The 16,545-nt window shown below is 43.4% G+C and overlaps 1 protein-coding gene across 3 annotated transcripts in view; it reads left to right on the top strand.

The window, feature by feature from the left end:
• Nucleotides 1-10,415, top strand: part of LOC106570418 (protein tyrosine phosphatase type IVA 3) — an 84,043-nt gene extending 73,628 nt beyond the window's left edge. For 2 of the 3 annotated variants that reach the window (XM_014142720.3, XM_014142721.3), the window contains exons 5-6: nucleotides 1,716-1,790; nucleotides 6,718-10,415. In XM_014142720.3, coding sequence (XP_013998195.1) covers nucleotides 1,716-1,790; nucleotides 6,718-6,835 — 193 coding nt within the window. In that variant the 3' untranslated portion in view covers nucleotides 6,836-10,415. Of the gene's footprint in view, nucleotides 1-1,715; nucleotides 1,795-6,717 lie in introns of those variants that run through there. The other variant, XM_082961261.1, reaches the window with a different exon arrangement.
• Nucleotides 10,416-16,545: the final 6,130 nt, after the last annotated feature.

Genomic DNA, 16,545 nt, shown 5'->3' with positions numbered 1-16,545 from the left:
CCGTTTGTTCATCTCCAGGGAAAGGAGAGCGGCCTTCTGAGAAAGCCAGATAATGGAACCGAGTATCCTTCTAGCTCAGAGCTTCCCTCTACACAGCCACAGTGAGGTAGCCTGGTCCCAGATCTGTTTGTGCTGGCGTGACATGTCCAAAGGAGTGGACAAGAAATCACAAACAGATCTGGGACCAGGCTTACCGTGAGGTGTCCACCACATCAAACTGAACCCTCTCTCTAGACCCATGTCTGTAGACCCAGACCCCCCCTCTAGCCTAGCACTGGGCCAAAGTCAACACCAACCGTCCCCTTGGTGCCGCAGTAAGGCAGTAATCCCACAGTATTATTAGAGGCACCTGGGGAGTCTGAAGACGAAACAGGAAGGAAGCTTTCGGAGGCATTTGTTTTTGCGGTTCCCTCTATAACATGCAAACGCTGGGCTCTTTCCATTACCTTTTTACTGGGATCAGGCCCGGCCCCAGTCGGAGAGGAGCGGGGACTAATACCCTATAATTGAATCTGCTGTCCATGCTGTTCCTTTGAGTGTTTATCAGGCCCCAGCCCAGCTCTCAGCGAAGGATAACTAGAGATAACCCTGGATCCACCCCTCAGTGTCTGCAGCAGGGATAGGCTAACTTTCCCTCCATTCTCTCAGAAGCTGTGAAGGGAGAAAGTGACTTGTTGTCCCAAATGGGACAAGTTTTTGAACAATATGACAGTATTATACTGATCAGTCCTTCTATAAACACATACACACTGTGTGGCTGCTGCCATTCTTCTTCGAGTGTGTGGCACGCACGTACACACACACATACACACTCACAGTGTAGCTGCTTGAAGTGTATACTGTAGGAGACACACACACACCCAGAAACAAACGGCTCAACAGAATGTAGTGGGGGGTAAAGTCATAAAACACAGTGACGTGTGGGGGGGGGGGGGGGCACCGCCCCTGGCGGTCTGGTTTGGGGGCGGTGAAACCCCATCTCTGACGCACATCTCTTCCTCCCCAAGGAGCTAGCCTCAGCTTTTGAAAGGGTGCCAATGTTTTCTTGGACCAACTTTTTTTTCTTCATATGTTTCAGATGGGGAAACACTTTTTCAGCACTTGTACCCTTTTTCTATGAGGGGAGGCTCACTAAAAGGGGGTTGTAGGCTTCAGTTTAGGTAAAGTGTTTTGGATTTGTGTGTCTAACAGTAAAAACCTTGATGGCCGTAGATTGATCTGTTAGTCTGCCCCTGGTTATGCTGAGAACTGCCATGTTTTTGTGGCAACTTAGAAATCTTCCCTCGTCATTAAAGAGACCCCAAAATTCAGAGTTTATAGCGGACGAGCCCCCTTGCCTTCACCCTATTAGGAAGCAGTGTTGAGCTAAAGCTTTTGTGGATTAAACTGGTTACTGGAAGTGGAAGATTGTCTGGCTTAAAGCACATGGCTCTGTCTGTGCCTTGCAAGGAATGTGCTGTTTGAGAAGGTTGTGAATGGGACAGTGTACACACACACAGCCAACTACACCACATAAGTATTGTTTCAAACATGGAGTAGCCTTTCTATGTCCCACCCTCAGCAGACCCTACTTCCCAAGGCTATGCTTAGGGACCCTTTGCGTCCCGTCTGGAACGTAATCAAAGAAAGAGAGATCGTTTTATATCAGGTGGTGCAGGTAATGCAGCTAGTAGTAGTTTCTGACTGGGACTGCTGTGCTTGTTCCGTCTTGGCAGAGCCCCGGTGCTGGTGGCGTTGGCACTGATCGAGAGTGGGATGAAGTATGAGGATGCCATCCAGTTCATCAGACAGTGAGTATCCCCCCTCTCTTCTTCCTTCCCTCCAGTTGTACAACTGACTAGATATCCCTCCCTCCCTCCCTCCTTTCCTTCCCATCTCTCTCTCTCTCCCTCCTTCTCTGTTGTACAACTGACTATGTACCTTCCTTCCATCCCTCCAGTTGTACAACTGACTAGGTATCCCCCTTTCCCTCCCTCTCTCTCTCTCTCTCTCTCTCTCTCTCTCTCTCTCTCTCTCCCTCTTTCAATTCTTCTCTTTTCTTTTGTTCTATCAAGCCATTGCTTGATCATCATCTACTGCAGTAATGTTATGCAACTTCCCACTGGGCACACACTGGTTGAATCAAAGTTGTTTCCATGTCATTTCAATTCAATTATGTTGAACCAGAGGTGGGACTAAGTCACTATTATTCGAGTCACAAGCAAGTTACAAGGTCCTATTGTTCTGGCAAAGAGAAAATAAAACAATCGCTTTCTGGTCGCTAATCTAGATATATTAGCCCGCCTTTGCTCGCCAGTGTTGATGCTTGGTCATTGGTCAACAGTCAAGACGCGCAACTTTTTGGTTCTGAGGCACAGATTATGTTTTTGAAACAAGAATTTAGTGCAATGCCATAGGCCTATGTTAGTGACCAGATCGAAGAAGCAAAGGTAGAAAATACAAATGGTAGGCTATATGTATTTTTCACATTCAGTTTCACCCCCCCCCCCCCAAAACCTTCTCACTGTGCTAGCTCACCCGACCTGTGTTGATTGACAGTTTACTTGTCCAATCAGTGTCCCGAGTGTGCGTTTCACTAGCCAATTAGGTTTTTTGCAAGTGCGATACTGTTTCTGGCTGCATGGAGTAGCTTAATCCACAGAGACTGTGCCACAAAATGAGCGACAAAACGTTACAAAACCTGGCCATAGAATTTCAAATGATCAGTCTCAAGTCAAAGTCGAGTCCCGAGTCTTAAGGCTCCAAGTCAAGTCTCAAGTTATTTTATTTTCTACCAAGTCGAGTCTCAAGTCCATGTCATGGGACTCAAATCCACACCTCTGCGTTAAACCAATGTGGAATAGACATTGAATTGACGTCTGTGCCCAGTGGGTTGTTGCTCTTGAGTAATATTACATTCATTGACATGGCCGTCAGACAAACTATTCTTTGACTATGATTAAATGACTTGTGTATCGGTATTTGTTTGATTAAATGGGCCTATTATGAGAGGATATCAACCTCTTCAGAATCAGAGTAGGTATTTTGATCTAGGGCTGAGCAATATGGCCTAAAAATCACATCTTGATTTATTTTCTTCTAATTTATGGGAGATTCATGATATATATCAATTCAGGGGGCTTCACTGGCATAGAAAACATATGTTTACATTGCCAAAGCAAGTGAAATGGATCAACAAAAGTGAAATCTTTTTGGGGGAATTTATCTTGATTTTCTCAAATTAAGCTTTGTTGCACAAATAAAGGTGGATACACTACATTTCCAACAGTCAGGGATAATATAAAATTATACCTAGGCTAAATATACTGAACAAAAATATAAAATGCAACAATTTCGCTCTTGCTCTCTTTTTATATAGAGTTGAAGTCTGAAGTTTACATACACTTAGGTTGAAGTCATTAAAACTCGTTTTTCAACCACTCCACAAATGTCTTGTTAACAAACTATAGTTTTGGCAAGTTGGTTAGGACATCTTCTTTGTGCATGACACAAGTAATTTTTCCAGCAATTGTTTACATTTACATTTACATTTAAGTCATTTAGCAGACGCTCTTATCCAGAGCGACTTACAAATTACAGACAGATTTTTTCACATATAATCCACTGTATCACAATTCCAGTGGGTCAGAAGTTTACATACACTAAGTTGACTGTGCCTTTAAACAGCTTGGAAAATTCCAGAAAATGTTGTCATGGCTTTAGAAGCTTCTAATGGGCTAATTGACATCATTTGAGTCGGAGGTGTACCTGTGGATGTATTTCAAGGCCTACCTTCAAACTCAGTGCCTCTTTGCTTGACATCATGGGAAAATTGAAATAAATCAGCCAAGACCTCAGAAAAAAATATTGTAGACCTCCACAAGTCTGGTTCATCCTTGGGAGCAATTTCCAAATGCCTGAAGGTACCACGTTCATCTGTACAAACAATAATACACAAGTATAAACACCATGGGACCTGTGGTTCATTGTCTCCTAGAGATGAACGTACTTTGGTGCGAAAAGTGCAACTCAATCCCAGAACAACAGCAAAGGACCTTGTGAAGATGCTGGAGGAAACGGGTACAAAAGTATCTATATCCACAGTAAAACTAGTCCTATATCGACATAACCTGAACGGCCTCTCAGCAAGGAAGGAGCCACTGCTCCAAAACTGTCATAAAAAAAGCCAGACTACGCTTTGCAACTGCACATGGGGACAAAGATCATACTTTTTGGAGAAATGTCCTCTGGTCTGATGAAACAAAAATGGAATTGTTTGGCCATAATGACCATTATTATGTTTGGAGGAAAAAGGGGGAGGCTTGCAAGCCAAAGAACACCATCCCAACCGTGAAGCATGGGGGTGGCAGCATCATGTTGTGGGGGTGCTTTGCTGCAGGAGGGACTAGTGCACTTCACAAAATAGATCATTTTCCTTTCACATGATGCTATGTGGTTATATTGAAGCAACATTTCAAGACATCAGTCAGGAAGTTAAAGCTTGGTCGCAAATGGGTCTTCCAAATGGACAATGACCCCAAGCATACTTCCAAAGTTGTGGCAAAATGGCTTAAGGACAACAAAGTCAAGGTATTGGAGTGGCCATCACAAAGCCCTGACCTCAACCCTATAGAAAATATGTGGGCAGAACTGGAAAAGCGTGTGTGAGCAAGGAGGCCTACAAACCTGACTCAGTTACACCAGCTCTGTCGGGAGGAATGGGCCAAAATTCACCCAACATATTGTGGGAAGCTTGTGGAAGGCTATCCGAAACGTTTGACCCAAGTTAAACAATTTAAAGGCAATTCTACCAAATACAAATTGAGTGTATGTAAACTTCTGACCCACTGGGAATGTGATGAAAGAAATAAAAGCTGAAATAAATCACTCTCTACCATTATTCTGACATTTCACATTCTTATGATGATCCTAACTGACCTAAGAGAGAATTTTTACTAGAATTAAATCTCAGGAATTGTGAAAACTGAGTTTAAATGTATTTGGCTAAGGTGTATGTAAACTTCTGACTTCAACTGTATACTCAACAAAAATATAAACGCAACATGCAGCATTTTCAAAGATGTTACAGTTCATATAAGGAAATCAGTCAATTGAAATAATTTCACATGACTGGGAATATAGATATGCATCTGTTGGTCACAGATACTTAAAAATGTAGGGCCGTGGATCAGAAAATCTGTCACTATCTGGTTTGACCACCATTTGCCTCATGCAGTGTGACATCTGCTTCGCATAGAGATGATCAGGCTGTTGATAGTGGCCTGTGGAATGTTGTCCCACTCCTCTTCAAAGTTGCTGAATATTGGCGGAAACTGGCTTACACGTCGATCCAGAGCATCCTAAACATGTCTGGTGAATATGCAGGCCATGGAAGAGCTAGGACATTTTCAACTTCCAGGAATTGTGAACAGATCCTTATGGCATGGAGCCGTGCATTATCATGTTAAAACATGAGGTGATGAACATTCAATTATCTGGCAACAGCTCTGGTGGACATTCCTGTAGTCAGCATGCCAATTGCACGCTCCCTCAAAACTTGAGACATCTGTGGCATTGTGTTGTGTGACAAAACTGCACATTTTAGAGTGGCCTTCTATTGTCCCCAGTACAAGGTGCACCTGTGTAATGATCATGCTGTTTAATCAACATCTTGATATGCCACAACTGTCAGGTGGATGGATTATCTTGGCAAAGGAGAAATGCTCGATAACAGGGATGTAATCAAATTTTCACAACATTTTAGAGAAGTAAGATTTTTGTGCATATGACACATTTCTGGGATCTTTTAATTCAGCTCATGAAACATGGGACCAACACTTTACATGTTGCGTTTATATTTTTGTTTAGTGTATAAGCCTTCCACAACTATAATTAAATTATTTTACCAAAATAGTTTAACCTGCTTTTTGTTTAATAATCACTGATCTGGCTTTCAAGTCTGTCTATGAAAATGCAATTTTTCTTACACATTTTACCAGAACCATGCACATCCACTAATAATGACAAACTTCTGGTAGCAGGCATTATAGAAAATGAACACAGGTCACATAAACAATCTATCAAGCACAAGCCCACGTGCTAGTGAGTAGCCAGATAATCTTTTTATTTAAAGTCTAGCCAACTTGGATGTAGGTAGTAGAACTGTATAGACGGGTTGGTTGTTAGGCAACAAAACCAACGCGTGCGCAACTGTGGGGCAAAACAGACGGGTTGGCTTAGAATGTTGACAACATATAAACTATATTTTGTCTCCAATATTTATTGAAAACATAAATACATTTGCACAATGAGCACTTGTCTCTCACATACATTGTTACAGTTGTTGGTTAGCTGGCGAATTTCTGCCATATTAGCATAGACATGACATCAGTCAAAACACCTCAAAACAAGACATGGTATCAAGAACAAGATGAAACTAACTGAAATTAGCCACTTATGATTCCCCACATGGAAGTTTCTTGCCATTTGTTGCCAGCCATCTGACCATCCAAATCACAATTCATGGATTTCTACCACATTGAAGTGTGCACATTGTTTTTGTGATGTTGCCAGCTAACCCATGTATGAACACACCCTCCTGTCCATCACCAACTGTTTGAACAACAGCCTGCTCACTATGTTTAGATGTTGAACTCAAGTGGCCTACCTGGATAAGAAGATTTCTCAGAATGAGAACAGGTTGCCAATTCCTTATATAAATGTGTATTTTTTTTACAGGAAGCGCAGAGGGGCGATCAACAGCAAGCAGCTGACCTACCTGGAGAAGTACCGCCCCAAACAGAGACTGCGCTACAAAGACCCACACATCTTCAAGAACAAGTGCTGCATCATGTGACCCCCATTTCCACCCTCAGCCAATCAACTGCCTGCCACCTGATCGATCTGACCCAAATGGATAACAATGATGGACGAGTCCACAGCCAATGCACTTTGTGACTGAACTATGAGAACTATGAATCATGAAATGAGCTAAGCAGCTCCACCAAGGGAAGGGTGTGATGAGTCTCCCTGGTGCCTAAAGATGGCTCTTACTGAGGGGGCCGATGGATCAAGCCCTCCTTGAATCTGACTTTTTATCCAAGAGCCAGCCGGAGGTAGCTTGGAATGGATGGTGGATGTGGCACAGAACGTTGACACTCGCCACATTGAACTCCGTCATCACCATGGGGTTGTGCCTCGCTGCAAATTATTTGACTTGCAGTTGACTTTGTCATTGTACCTCCAACGCCCCCTTGCTACCAAATGGTGGTAACGCCTCAAATCATCGTCTGAAAGAGAGACAGCTTTAGCTGTATGAATATGAAACCAATGTGAATCATGGCGGGGGGATGTTTGTGCCTGGTTGCCCTTTCTCTCCCTGCCTACAGTAGGGGGACTGAGCTGTTTTCTGTTCACTCCTTGTTCCAAGGTTAATGCTATCCGGAATCCTTGGGACATCCTTAACCCTTACCTAACCCCAACTCCAACCATAACCCTTACCTAACCCCAACTCCAACCATAACCCTTACCTAACCCCAACCATAACCCTTACCTAACCCCAACTCCAACCATAACCCTTACCTAACCCCAACTCCAACCATAACCCTTACCTAACCCCAACCATAACCCTTACCTAACCCCAACTCCAACCATAACCCTTACCTAACCCCAACCATAACCCTTACCTAACCCCAACTCCAACCATAACCCTTACCTAACCCCAACTCCAACCATAACCCTTACCTAACTCCAACCATAACCCTTACCTAACCCCAACCATAACCCTTACCTAACCCCAACCATAACCCTTACCTAACCCCAACTCCAACCATAACCCTTACCTAACCCCAACTCCAACCATAACCCTTACCTAACCCCAACCATAACCCTTACCTAACCCCAACTCCAACCATAACCCTTACCTAACCCCAACTCCAACCATAACCCTTACCTAACCCCAACCATAACCCTTACCTAACCCCAACTCCAACCATAACCCTTACCTAACCCCAACTCCAACCATAACCCTTACCTAACTCCAACCATAACCCTTACCTAACCCCAACCATAACCCTTACCTAACCCCAACCATAACCCTTACCTAACCCCAACCATAACCCTTACCTAACCCCAACTCCAACCATAACCCTTACCTAACCCCAACCATAACCCTTACCTAACTCCAACCATAACCCTTACCTAACCCCAACTCCAACCATAACCCTTACCTAACCGCAACCATAACCCTTACCTAACCCCAACTCCAACCATAACCCTTACCTAACCCCAACCATAACCCTTACCTAACCCCAACCATAACCCTTACCTAACCCCAACTCCAACCATAACCCTTACCTAACCCCAACTCCAACCATAACCCTTACCTAACCCCAACCATAACCCTTACCTAACCCCAACCATAACCCTTACCTAACCCCAACCATAACCCTTACCTAACCCCAACCATAACCCTTACCTAACCCCAACCATAACCCTTACCTAACCCCAACCATAACCCTTACCTAACCCCAACCATAACCCTTACCTAACCCCAACCATAACCCTTACCTAACCCCAACCATAACCCTTACCTAACCCCAACCATAACCCTTACCTAACCCCAACTCCAACCATAACCCTTACCTAACCCCAACTCCAACCATAACCCTTACCTAACCCCAACCATAACCCTTACCTAACCCCAACTCCAACCATAACCCTTACCTAACCCCAACTCCAACCATAACCCTTACCTAACCCCAACCATAACCCTTACCTAACCCCAACCATAACCCTTACCTAACCCCAACCATAACCCTTACCTAACCCCAACTCCAACCATAACCCTTACCTAACCCTAACCCCAACTCCAACCATAACCCTTACCTAACCCCAACCATAACCCTTACCTAACCCCAACCATAACCCTTACCTAACCCCAACTACAACCATAACCCTTACCTAACCCCAACTCCAACCATAACCCTTACCTAACCCCAACCCCATCCTTAACCCTTACCTAACTCCAACCATAACCCTTACCTAACCTCAACCCCATCCTTAACCCTTACCTAACTCCAACCATAACCCTTAACATTTTAAATTTAAACTTGAATAGAGAGAAATAGTAATGGCGTCTTTTTGTAGCCACTAACTCTGCCGTGGTTCGTTGGACAAAGCCTATGGGGAAATTAATGCAGTTTTGTTGGGTTTTTGGATAAACGCCGAAAATAAAGTCTGTGGTAAACACCGGCTTAGAACACAACGTACAAGATCTCCTATGAGATAATCTTCATCAGCTAATGTCACTTTTTGTGAATTTTGAAGCATTTATGTAATCAAAAAGCGCATAAAGGCTTCATCTATAAAGGTCATGTTAACTGACTGATATTATCTCATAGAACAAAACAAATAAAATCTCCTAAGCCTGTGTTAACCCTGACCTTATTTGTGGCTTCTATCCCAAAACCCTATTCTTTCCCCATTTCATTTTCCACATAGGCTATGGCTGAACGAACCTAAGGTAGCTCATTTCCGTTTTTTAGGACTACAATCTGGCAAGCTCTATGGGGTGACGTCGGAGTTGGACGTCCCAAGGATACCGGATAGCAAAGACCCTTGTTCCAATGCCCTGATAATGTGTTTACTGTAATATATTTTTGTCATGATGCTACTTTCTAGCTTTAATATTCAGTGGTCTTGCAGATGAGAACAGGTGGGAAGGTTCTAGGAATAAGGTGGGGTGCACTTGGATGATAACCAACAGGTTTATTTGTACTGTACCTACACTATGTAATTGATGTTAGGACAGGTAGGACTATTCACTTACACTGGCTCATGTGGCAAATTGGTGTATGGGACGAAGTAGGGTGAAGTTGCCCCTAGACGCTGATCGTGGGTCAGTTTAGCATTTTCCCCACTAATGGTTAAGATTGAGGGTAAGCTGATCCTAGATCTGTACCTAAGGGACACACCACCCCAGAGCGTATGGGACATACACTGTGAGTGGAGCACACTTGGGTGGCTCTATGTTCATAACCTGTACTGAAACGTGGCCCTCTTTCTCTCTGCACCATGCTTTTTGTTACATGGAAGCTGTATGCTGAATCTACCCACATGGAGTAAAATGCTGTTGCTGAAGTTTAGGGTCACAGTGGCCTGTCGAGGGCACTTTGATTTAACCCACCCGCCCCCATCTGCATAGCTGGTTAGGCCTACGCAAAATGAATGCACATCATGAATTGTTGTTTTCTAGTTACTAGCCCAGTTTCTCTGATATCAGGTCAACTCTTGTACAGGTGTAGTTAGTTTACACCTCACCAGACAGACACACAGCCTTGTCTCTGTTCTCCGCATTGAAGTCGCCTTCTGTCAGCCTTTGAAGAAACCACCTTCAGTTGTATAGAAATAATAAAACATTTCAGTCATCCACTGTCCATTCCTGGTACTGTCTGGTGTGATGAGTAGAGCTGAGTGGGAGTGTTGTGTGATGTATTGTGTAAGAGTGTGAATGAGGCCCGCCAGTAAAGGTCATCCACTGTGTTTTAGTGAATCACTACTTTCATTACTCCCTCTTGAAGCAATGCTACCACCGGCTGGACGCAGTGTGTGCATTTCAAACTGTTCTTGATGGACTCAATCCAAAATACTTTTATATTATTAATAAATCAGGGTATGAAAGTCATATTTGGATCTCTGAGCAGTAAAAATACCTGTTTTGCCAAGTAGATGGAAGGATACATTTTAATCATTTAGCAGACGCTCTTATCCAGAGCGACTTACAGTAGTGAATGCATACATTTCATTAAATTTTATTTATCCGTACTGGTCCCCCATGGGAATCGAACCCACAGCCCTGGCGTTGCAAACACCATGCTCTACCAACTGAGCCAAACGGGATAGAAAGATAGAAATGCAAGATAGAAATGTGATTAGTTAAATATGTTGGGTAAGATTGGAAAACGGCCACATTGAGATTCAAACTTGCAACCTTGTGTCATAGCCTACGTTTAACGCCCTCCCTCCATTCACCTCCCTTTTCCAAAGACAGTACAGTATGCCTTTATTTAGCCTGCAAAAACATTTAAAAAATTGAGGCGCATGCTTCGTAAACTGGTGTGGACTAACAGTGAAATGCTTACTTATGGGCCCTAACCAACAATACAGACGGAAAGAAACGTTAAATGCGTATTAAGATACACATTGAGTAACGATAAGTTGGCTATATACAAAGGGTACAAGTACAGAGTCTGTGCATAGGTATGAGGTAATTGACGTAGATATGTGTATATATAACTAGGAGTAAAGTGACACATGGTAAACAGTAGCAGCAGTGTATGTAACAAAGTTAGCCCCAAAAGGGTCAATGCAGACAGTTTGCATAGCTATTTGTTAACTATTTAACTAACTACAGTACCAGTTAAAAGTTTGGACACCTACTCATTCAAGACTTTTTCTTAATTTTTTACTATTTTCTACATTGTAGAATAAAAAATATGAAATAACACATATGGAATCATGCAGAAACCCAGAAAAGTGTCAAACAAATCAAAATATATTTGAGATTCTTCAAAGTAGCCCCCCTTTTCCTTGATGATGGCTTTGCGCACGCTTGGCATTCTCTCAACCAGCTTCATGAGGTAGTAACCTGGAATGCATGTCAATTAACAGGTGTGCCTTGTTAAAAGTTCATTTGTAGAATTTATTTCCTTCTTAATGCGTTTGAGCCAATCAATTGTGTTGTGACAAGGTAGAGGTGGTATACAGAAGATAGCCCTATTTGAAGAAAAAAACAAGTCCATATTATGGCAAGAACAGCTCAAATAATCAAAGTGAAACGACAGTCCATCATTACTTTAAGACATGTAGGTCAGTCAATATGGAACATTTTAAGAACTTTGAAAGTTACTTCAAGTGCAGTTGCAAAAACCAAGTGCTATGATGAAACTGACTCTCATGAGGACCGCCACAGGAAAAGAAGACCCAGAGTTACCTCTGCTGCACTGGATAAGTTAATTAGTTACCAGCCTCAGAAATTTCAGCCCAAATAAATGCTTCAGAGTTCAAGTAAAAGCCACATCTCAACATCAGCTGTTCAGAGGAGACTGTGTGAATCAGGCATTCATGGTCGAATTGCTGCAAAGCAACCACTAGTAAAGGACACCAATAAGAAGACTTGCTCGGGCCAAGAAACAGCAATGGACATTAGACCGGTAGAAATCTGTCCTTTGGTCTGATGAGTCCAATTTTGAGATTTTTCGCTCCAACCACTGTGTCTTTGTGAGACGCAGAGTACAGTCGTGGCCAAAAGTTTTGAGAATGACACAAATATTAATTTTCACAAAGTCTGCTGCCTCAGTTTGTATGATGGCAATTTGCATATACTCCAGAATGTTATGAAGAGTGATCAGATGAATTGCAATTAATTGCAATGTCCCTCTTTGCCATGCAAATGAACTGAATCCCCCAAAAACATTTCCACTGCATTTCAGCCCTGCCACAAAAGGACCAGCTGACATCATGTCAGTGATTCTCTCATTAACACAGATGTGAGTGTTGATGAGGACAAGGCTGGAGATCACTCTGTCATGCTGACTGAATTCGAATAACAGACTGGAAGCTTCAAAAGGAGGGTGGTGCTTGGAATCATTGTTCTTCTTCTGTCATCCATGGTTACCTGCAAGGAAACACGTGCCGTCATCATTGCTTTGCACAAAAAGGGCTTCACAGGCAAGGATATTGCTGCCAGTAAGATTGCACCTAAATCAACCATTTATCGGATCATCAAGAACTTCAAGAAGAGCGGTTCAATTGTTGTGAAGAAGGCTTCAGGGCGCCCAAGAAAGTCCAGCAAGCGCCAGGACCGTCTCCTTAAGTTGATTCAGCTGCGGGATCGGGGCACCACCAGTACAGAGCTTGCTCAGGAATGGCAGCAGGCAGGTGTGAGTGCATCTGCACACACAGTGAGGTGAAGACTTTTAGAGGATGGCCTGGTGTCAAGGGCAGCAAAGAAGCCACTTCTCTCCAGGAAAACATCAGGGACAGACTGATATTTTGCAAAAGGTACAGGGATTGGACTGCTGAGGACTGGGGTAAAGTCATTTTCTCTGATGAATCCCCTTTCCGATTGTTTGGGGCATCTGGAAAAAAGCTTGTCCGGAGAAGACAAGGTGAGCGCTACCATCAGTCCTGTGTCATGCCAACAGTAAAGCATCCTGAGACCATTCATGCGTGGGGTTGCTTCTCAGCCAAGGGAGTGGGCTCAGTTTTGCCTAAGAACACAGCCATGAATAAAGAATGGTACCAGCACATCCTCCGAGAGCCACTTCTCCCAACCATACAGGAACAGTTTGGTGACGAATAATGTCTTTTCCAGCATGATGGAGCACCTTGCCATAAGGCAAAAGTGATAACTAAGTGGCCCGGGGAACAAAACATCAATATTTTGGGTCCATGGCCAGGAAACTCCTTAATCCCATTGAGAACTTGTGGTCAATCCTCAAGAGGCGGGTGGACAAACAAAAACCCACAAATTCTGACAAACTCCAAGCATTAATTATGCAAGAATGGTCTGCCATCAGTCAGGATGTGGCCCAGAAGTTAATTGACAGCATGGCAGGGCGGATTGCAGAGGTCTTGAAAAAGAAGGGTCAACACTGCAAATATTTACTCTTTGCATCAACTTCATGGCTTTTATTGACAATTACTTTGACACTTATGAAATGCTTGTTATTATACTTCAGTATTCCATAGTAACATCTGACACAAATATCCAGACACTGAGGCAGCAGACTTTGTGAAAATGAATATTTGTGTCATTCTCAAAACTTTTGGCCACGACTAGGTGAACGGATGATCTCTGCATGTGTGGTTTCCACCGTTAAGCATAGAGGAGGTGGTGTGGGGTGCTTTGCTGGTGACAGATTTATTTTGAATTCAAGGCACACTTGACCAGCATTGCTACCACAGCATTCTGCAGCGATACGCCATCCCATCTGGTTTACGCTTAGTGGGACTATCATTTGTTTTTCAACAGGACAATGACCCAACACACCTCCAGGCTGTGTAAGGGCTATTTGACCAAGTAGAGTGATGGAGTGCTGCATCAGATGACCTGGCCTCCACAATCACCTGACATCAACCCAATTGATATTATTTGGGATGAGTTGGACCAGAAAGCTAAGGATAAGCCTCCAACAAGTCCTTAGCATATGTGGGAACTCCTTCAAGAATGTTGGAAAAGCATTCCAGGTGAAGCTGGTTGAGGGAATGCCAAGAGTGTGCAAAGCTGTCAAGACAAAGGGTGGCTACTTTGAAGAATCTCAAATATAAAATAGATTTTGATTTAACACTTTTTTGGTTACTACATGATTACACGTTATTTCATAGTTTGTCTTTACTATTATTCAATGTAGAAAATAGTACAAATAAAGAAAAACCCTTGAATGAGTGGGTGTGTCCAAACTTTTGACTGGTTCTGTATTTAGCAGTCTTATGGCTTCAGGGTAGAAGGTGGTCCTGTTGGTTCCAGACTTGCTGCATCAGTACTGCTTGCGTGCAGTAGCGGACAGAACAGTCTATGACTTGGGTGGCTGGAGTCTGACCATTTTTAGGGCCTTCCTTTGACACCGCCTGGTATAGAGTTCCTGGTTGGTAGGGAGTGCGATTTCTTATGTTGGTGGTCCCGCTCCTTGAAAGCGGCAGCCCTAGCCTTTCGCTCAGTGCTGATGTTGCCTGTAATCCATGGCTTCTGGTAGGGATATGTACGCACCGTACTGTGCGGACGACATCGTCGATGCACTTATTAATGAAGCCGGTGACTGATGTGTTAAACTCTTCAATGCCATCGCATGAGTCCCAGAACATATTCAAGTCTGTGCTAGCAAAACGGTCCAGTATGTAGCATCCGAGTCATCAGACCACTTCCCTATTGAGTGTGTCACTGGTAGTTCCTGTTTGATTGTAAGCAGGAATCAGGAGGATAGAGTTATGGTCAGATTTGCCAAAATGGAAGGCGAGCTTTATATGAGTGTGTAGAGTAAAGGTTATCTTGAGGTTTTTTTTTCACCTTTAGTTGCACACATGACATCCTGTAAACTGCTCCCACAGACCTTTCACCCAATCAATCAATTCATCGCCAACTTCCTCTGGCTGTGTCGTCACTAGTTACCACAGCCACAAAGTCAAATCCAGCCTATTTCTACAATTTCTTAATCAGATTTTTATCCACACTGGTAACCGTATGCCTAACCCTCTTAAATTAAGTTTGTATTTTTACAATGGCCAATTGATTTTGTAAGTATGCTATCTAGTGGAAATTCATCAGTTATTTTACTCAATGTGGGCAATCAGAACGTGGAAAGATGAGACTTTAGCAACAGATATAAACAGAGGTCTTGAAAGCCCGTTACCTCAGGTCAACCCCCATAAGTCTACTACGAGGTCAACACACAAGTCCCCCCCAAAAAACTGTCTCACTTGTCTGTGTAGGGGCCCACACATTTCAGCCCTCCACGTCACCCCAATTCTCTTACTCAGCTGGCAGGTCCAGGGCCCCATGGTTCCTGTGCCGTTTCCCTTCCTAACCTTCCCCAGATAGTAGGGAGACTCTGGGCTAGCATGGGAAGACTACGTTGGGTTTAGATTCCCAGGCTGTGTCCCAAATGCCAACTTGATCCCCCCTATAGGCCCTGGTCAAATGTAGAACACTATATAGGTAATTAGGCCACAGCTACCCGTGGACCCAGCACTGACCCAGGACTCAGTGAGATCTAGGTGGGTGCTCTGCTCCTCATCCAGTAAAGGTTGCCTGTATCAATTAACCAGAGGACTGACTTTGTAACACTATCCTCCTTGTGACTCACTCACAGCAGGGAAAACCCCCTCAGCAGTACTCAATCTAATAGATAACATGTACTGCTGTTGAATGTACCCACTGTTAGGGAGACTGCATTGCTTGAGGGCCGGGTCTTCTCCACTTGACATGACCAAATCTACAGGTTCTCGTAAGTGTCCGCCTCTAAGGCACATTCTTTTGCAACGGAAAACAAAAAAAGTTGTGTTCATACTGTACCAGTTCAGATAGTACCTTCCAGTTTCAAAATGTTTATTCCCTTCTGAACACAACCCTGGGGGTGTGTTCACTCCTAGTCCTTCCTGACAGATACTGAACACTGAGCTGCAGCCTTTCAGGCCATTATTTACAGTAAGGGCTTTATTCAACCTGGATCGCTGAAGTGTTAATATAAATGAAGGTCATTTCCGATTGAGACGATATATGCAATCTCAGCTAAAGCAGGACGATTGCCTTTTAAATGTCATAATCACACTAACAGATTTAATAGAGCCCTAACTCACCCAGTTCTGAATCTATTAAACCAAATTGAATCTCAGAATACACCTCTAGCTACAGAGTTAGAGTCCATTCCTGGTCTCATTGATGCATCTACTTACATGGTTGTTTAATTATTCAATTGTACAAAAAAAAGGAGATGAATTATTCATTCTGGGTGCTTTCCTTGCCTGAGTTCTCTGTAAGGTAAGCAACTCAGCAAGCAGATTTAGAGA

Source organism: Salmo salar, chromosome 14 (genome assembly GCF_965601325.2).
Source record: "Salmo salar chromosome 14, fSalSal1, whole genome shotgun sequence".
NCBI classification, from domain to species: domain Eukaryota; kingdom Metazoa; phylum Chordata; class Actinopteri; order Salmoniformes; family Salmonidae; genus Salmo; species Salmo salar.
This window is presented reverse-complemented; position numbering and strand designations above follow the sequence as displayed.